A 5,170-nucleotide genomic window follows, 5' to 3' on the forward strand; every position below is an offset into this window, starting at 1 on the left:
AATTAATTTGGTTTAAAATTACACTATTCCAGTTGAACCTCCATAATTTTATTTGAAAATTTATTAATTTAATTGACTAAGAAAATTGAAAAACTTGACTGGAAAATGACCGGGAATTTATAATCGACCGCCGAATCGTCGCCCTGAAAATTTAAATTTTATAAGACAATAGTAGAATAGAAGTTTTTTATGTTCTGAAATTTTTCAGATGCGGTGCAGCTCCATTGTCGAAAGAAATTGAAGAGGCTGTTAAAAAAAGATTTAATATTCCTTTCATCAGGAACGGATATGGAATGACTGAAACTACTTTAAGTGTTATCACTACCCCAGAAATTCAGAAAGTTAGTAGTGTTGGAACTTTACTGCGAGGTGTAAAAGGTAATTTGAAAAATTGGTAATATTTCCAAATATTGTTTAATATCGTAGGCTTGAATTTTTATTTTTCAGGACAAAAAATCAGGGCAAGAAATCTCATTTTCAAAATTCATGGATTTTTCCTTGACCAATTTTTCATTTTCTCTGAGCGACAAAATTCAAAAACCAAAATTTTAATCTTGTAACATTTTTTATCATAGACGTTTTTTCTAAACGGAATAAAAAAAATTTTAATTTCAGATTATAATTAGAAAATTTTTAAATATTCGTATCATCTGAAAAGCATGACTTTTCTACCTTCAAAATTAATTGTCAATCGAAAAGGAAGAATTTTGAACAAAATAATTCAATATATAACAAAATAAAAATTATAAATTAATTATAAAAATTAAAAAATTATTTAAAAAATGTAATTCTTGATGCCAACAAAAAAAAGGAATTTTCAATAATGTAGTTAAATTTTCAACAAAATAAACGAATTTTTTAAACAAATAGTTGCATTTTCAATCCACTCAGATAAATTTGTCAAGAAATAATGAAATAGATGATATTTAAACCTTAAAAAAATCAAATTTATACCAAAAGAGATGAATATTTAACAAAACTGATTTATTTTCAAACCAATAGTTCAATTTTTAACTAAAAATATTAATTTTTAATCAAATTTGGATAAGTTAAACTTTCAGTAAACAAGAAAAAAATTAATTTTCAACAAAACAGTTCAATTTCCAACGAAACATATGAATTTTAAATTAAAATGATCCATTTTCCATTCAAAAAGACGAATTTTCACCAAACCATTTGAATTTTCAACCAAAGAATTTTCAAAGCAAAATGAAGAATTTGAAGAAAAAAAATTTAATTTTGAACTAAGAAAGATTAAAACTCAATTTTCAATTTGCGAGACAAAGAGTTTAATTGCTAATTAAAAATTATCAATTTGCAAACAAAAAGGAAAAAGTAAATTTTTCAGTAAATCAATTTTTTTTTCAAAATAAGATATTAATTTTACGATCAAAAAGACGAATTTTAAAAAAATATAGATTTTCAGTCAAGAGAAAAAAAATGTACAACAAATAATGTAATAGTTGCTATTATAACTATAAAAAATAGAATTTCTACCAAAAGAGAGGAATATTTAACAAAACTACTGAATTTTCAAATCAGTAGTTCAATTTTTAATTAAAAATATTCATTTTGATAAAAAAATGGATAAGTTAAACTGTCAGTAAAAAAAAAAAAAAAGAATTTTCAACAAAACAGCTGATTTTTTAATTAACATAATAAATTTTTTATTCAAAATGACGAAATTTCAACAAAAAATATCGATGTTCAACCTGGAAATATAAAATTTCAACAAAACAGTTAAGTTTTCAGCCAAAGAATTTTGAAACCAAAACGAAGAATGTGAAAAAAATATTTGCATTTTAAACCAAATAGTTTTTTGATCAAAATGAAGAATTTGAAAAAAATATAGTTGAATTTTGAACAAAGAAAGGTTAAAAACTCAATTTTCAATTTTCCAAAATCTGAATTTTCAGTCAAATTAGTTCTATTATTAGCCCGAAAAATTGAATTTTCAATTAAAAGATCATTTTTCAAGAAAAAATGTAATTCTTGATATATCAAAAAAAAAAAAAAACGAATTTTCAATACAGTAGTTAAATTTTCCACTATAAAGCGTCTAATTGTTAATTAAAGATAATCAATTTATAAACGAAAAGAAAAAAGTTAAATTTTCATTAAAAAACTGGTTTTTTCATAACAAAAAAAAGAACACATTTTTAACAGAAGAGTCCAATTTTCAACCTAAGAAATGCATTTTATGACCAAAAAGACGAATTTAAAAAAAATAAAGATTGTCAATCGAGAGAAAAAAATATCAACCAAACTGTTAAATTTTAATTTAAAACGACGAATTTTCTGCAAAACAGATTGATTTTCAACCTCAAAATATTAAGGTTAAAAAAACAGTTAATTTTCAACAAAATAGGAAAATTTTTCAACAGAATAGTTGAATTTTCAACCCATACAAAAAAATTGTCATCAAATAATGTAATAGTTGATATTTAAACCCTAAAAAAATAAAACTTTTGCCAAAAGAGGTGAATATTTTCAAAAAATAATAAATTTTCAAACCAATTTTTCTATTTTTAACTAAAAATATTAATTTTCAATAAAAAAAATGGATAAGCGAATCTTTCAATAAAAAAGAAAAAAAAATTAATTTTCAACAAAAAAGTCAAATTTTCAACCAAATAGCTGAATTTTCAATCAAAGAATTTTGAAACCAAAGCGAAGAATTTGAAAAAAAATTTGAAGTTGAAACCAAAGAATTTTCAAATCAAACGAAGAATTCGAAAAAAAATAGTTGAATTTTGAACCAAGAATGATTAGAAACTTAATTTTCAATATCAAAATCTGAATTTTCTGTCAAAACAGTTGCATTTTTTAACCTGAAAAGTTAAATTTTTAATAAAAATTTTTATTCTCAACAAGAAATGTAAAACTTGTTATTTCAAAAACAACAAAAAAACGAATATTTAATAAAATAGTTAAATTTTCAACTAAACGGTTGAATTTTAAGCAAAATAATTACATTTTTATCAAAATAGTTAAACTTACCACAAAACAATTAAGTTTTCAATTCCAAACCTGAAAATGTAAAGCTTCCACAACAAAAAATTTGAAAGTAGACATTTGAAAAAAATATGCCAAAAGAGATGTATATTCAACAAAATTAATAATTTTTTAAACAAAAGATCAATTTTTAAACCGATAAAGGAATTTTCAAACAAAAAAATTTAATTTGCCACCGTATACATTAATTTTCAACCAAAATTAGGAATTTTTTTATCCAAAACGACGAATTCTTAACAATTAAACATGAATTTTCAACCAAACATTTGCATTTTGTACCAAAAAAGGGGAAATTTCAAACCAAGAAGATTAGTTTCCTGCAAAAAATACACTTTTCAATAAAATAGTTCAATTTTGAAAAAAATAAATAAATCTGCAACCAAAAAATAAATTTGTAAGGAAGTAGTTTAATTTTTACCCACCTGGTTGAATTTTAAATTTAAGATCATTAAAAATAAAAAATAAAATAGTTACACTTTCAATCGAAAAGAAGATAAATCTTCTACTGGAATATATTGGACAGATTAATTTTCACTAAAATCATAAATCTTTAACAAAAATAATATATCTACTATTTCAACCAAAGAAGATTTGAATTCAAAAATAAAAAATAAAACAGTTGAATTCAGAAAAATACGAATTTTCAACAAGCAGTTAATTTTCTACAAAAACAGTTGAATTTTAAACACAAAAAGATAAATTTTTAAACAAACAGAATTACTTTTTATCAAAATTGTTGAATTTTCATAAAAATAATAAATTTTGTAAACAAAAATATAATCTTAAGGGGTAATTAATTTTTTTTTTAACTAGAACTGCAGATGGACTTTAGATGGACACTTAATTAATTATTAATTTTCGATGCCTTTAAAGAAATTTTAGATTTTTATTTTTAAACTACATTTTTAATTTAAAGAATTTTAACATGTAGTCTTGGAAGACTTCAAAAATTAAATCTTATAAGCATTTGAAATAAAAAAAAATATTAATAAAAATTTTTTAGTTGATCAAGTGTGAATATAAATTAATTATTCTTAAAATTGAACTGCCCAAAAGCATGAGTTGTGAAAAAATGTAAATAATTCGCCTTGAATTTTTGAGAAATCCTTGAATCTTTGAAATTTCAAGGAGCTTTTAAATTTTGAACTTAACGATATTAACGTTTCTATTTTAAAAATGAGAAATGGTAAGTGAAATTGTTAAATTTTGATGTATAAATAACAATTGAACACTTATTACTTGTAGAAAAATTCTAGTAATTTTTAGAGATATTTAGAGATTTTGAAAAAATTCAAAACTAATAATAACTTTAAATAATTTAAAAATATATTTAGAAGTTGTGAAAGACTTTTAATAAATATAATAAAAATGTATTTTTTCAAGACTTTGAAATAAAATTTTAAAGCTTTTTAAGGTTATCTAAACTATTTGAAAGAAAAATAATTCAACTTTTAAAGTAAAAATGGTTCAATTTAAAAAAAAAAGTAATAGTTCAAGTTTTAATGTTTCGAGTTTAAAATTAGTTAAAATACTATAATCTCTTAATTTTCGAATTTATTGATTGATTTTTTAATTTAGAGCATTGAAAATGATGATAGATTTATATATTTTGGAACTGAATCTAAATCTTTGATTTTGAATTTTTGAATTCTAAATTTTTCAGATTAAATGCATTTAATTAAAAAAATATTATTGATTAATTAAATACAACATTTTTAAATTTAAAAAACCTCTAAACTTTCATTGTAAAAGTTTGAAAATTAATAGTTCCATCTTGAGTGCTTGCTTTAATTTGCAGTTAATTTTTCAATAATTCAAATTGAAAAATAATTAGCTTCAGAGTTCGAATTTTGTAGTTTAATTGGCCAAGAAAATTGTTTGCGAACCAGGAGGAAATTGGGCACTTTTTTTCTTTGATTAAAACAGTTTTGGGATAGAAAAAATAATCTATGAAAAATACTTTTCAGCTAAGGTTGTGCCATTAGAGGGAAATTCGGGAGGAAATTTGGGACCAAATTGTGAGGGCGAATTGTGTTTTAAAGGAGACATTGTAATGAAAGGATACTGCGAAAATGAAGAAGCAACCAAAGCTATGATAGACGAAGATGGATTTTTGCATACTGGAGATGTTGGATATTATGATGAAGATGGATAT

The 5,170-nt window shown here is 22.2% G+C and overlaps 1 protein-coding gene across 1 annotated transcript in view; it reads left to right on the forward strand.

The window, feature by feature from the left end:
• Positions 1 to 5,170, forward strand: part of LOC117173797 — a 70,250-nt gene that overhangs the window by 16,774 nt on the left and 48,306 nt on the right. Inside the window, exons 5-6 of the mRNA XM_033362439.1 lie at positions 209 to 378; positions 4,983 to 5,170. Coding sequence (XP_033218330.1) covers positions 209 to 378; positions 4,983 to 5,170 — 358 coding nt within the window. The remainder of the gene's footprint in view (positions 1 to 208; positions 379 to 4,982) is intronic.

The sequence above is a fragment of the Belonocnema kinseyi genome, chromosome 5, assembly GCF_010883055.1.
Source record: "Belonocnema kinseyi isolate 2016_QV_RU_SX_M_011 chromosome 5, B_treatae_v1, whole genome shotgun sequence".
Lineage (NCBI taxonomy): Eukaryota > Metazoa > Arthropoda > Insecta > Hymenoptera > Cynipidae > Belonocnema > Belonocnema kinseyi.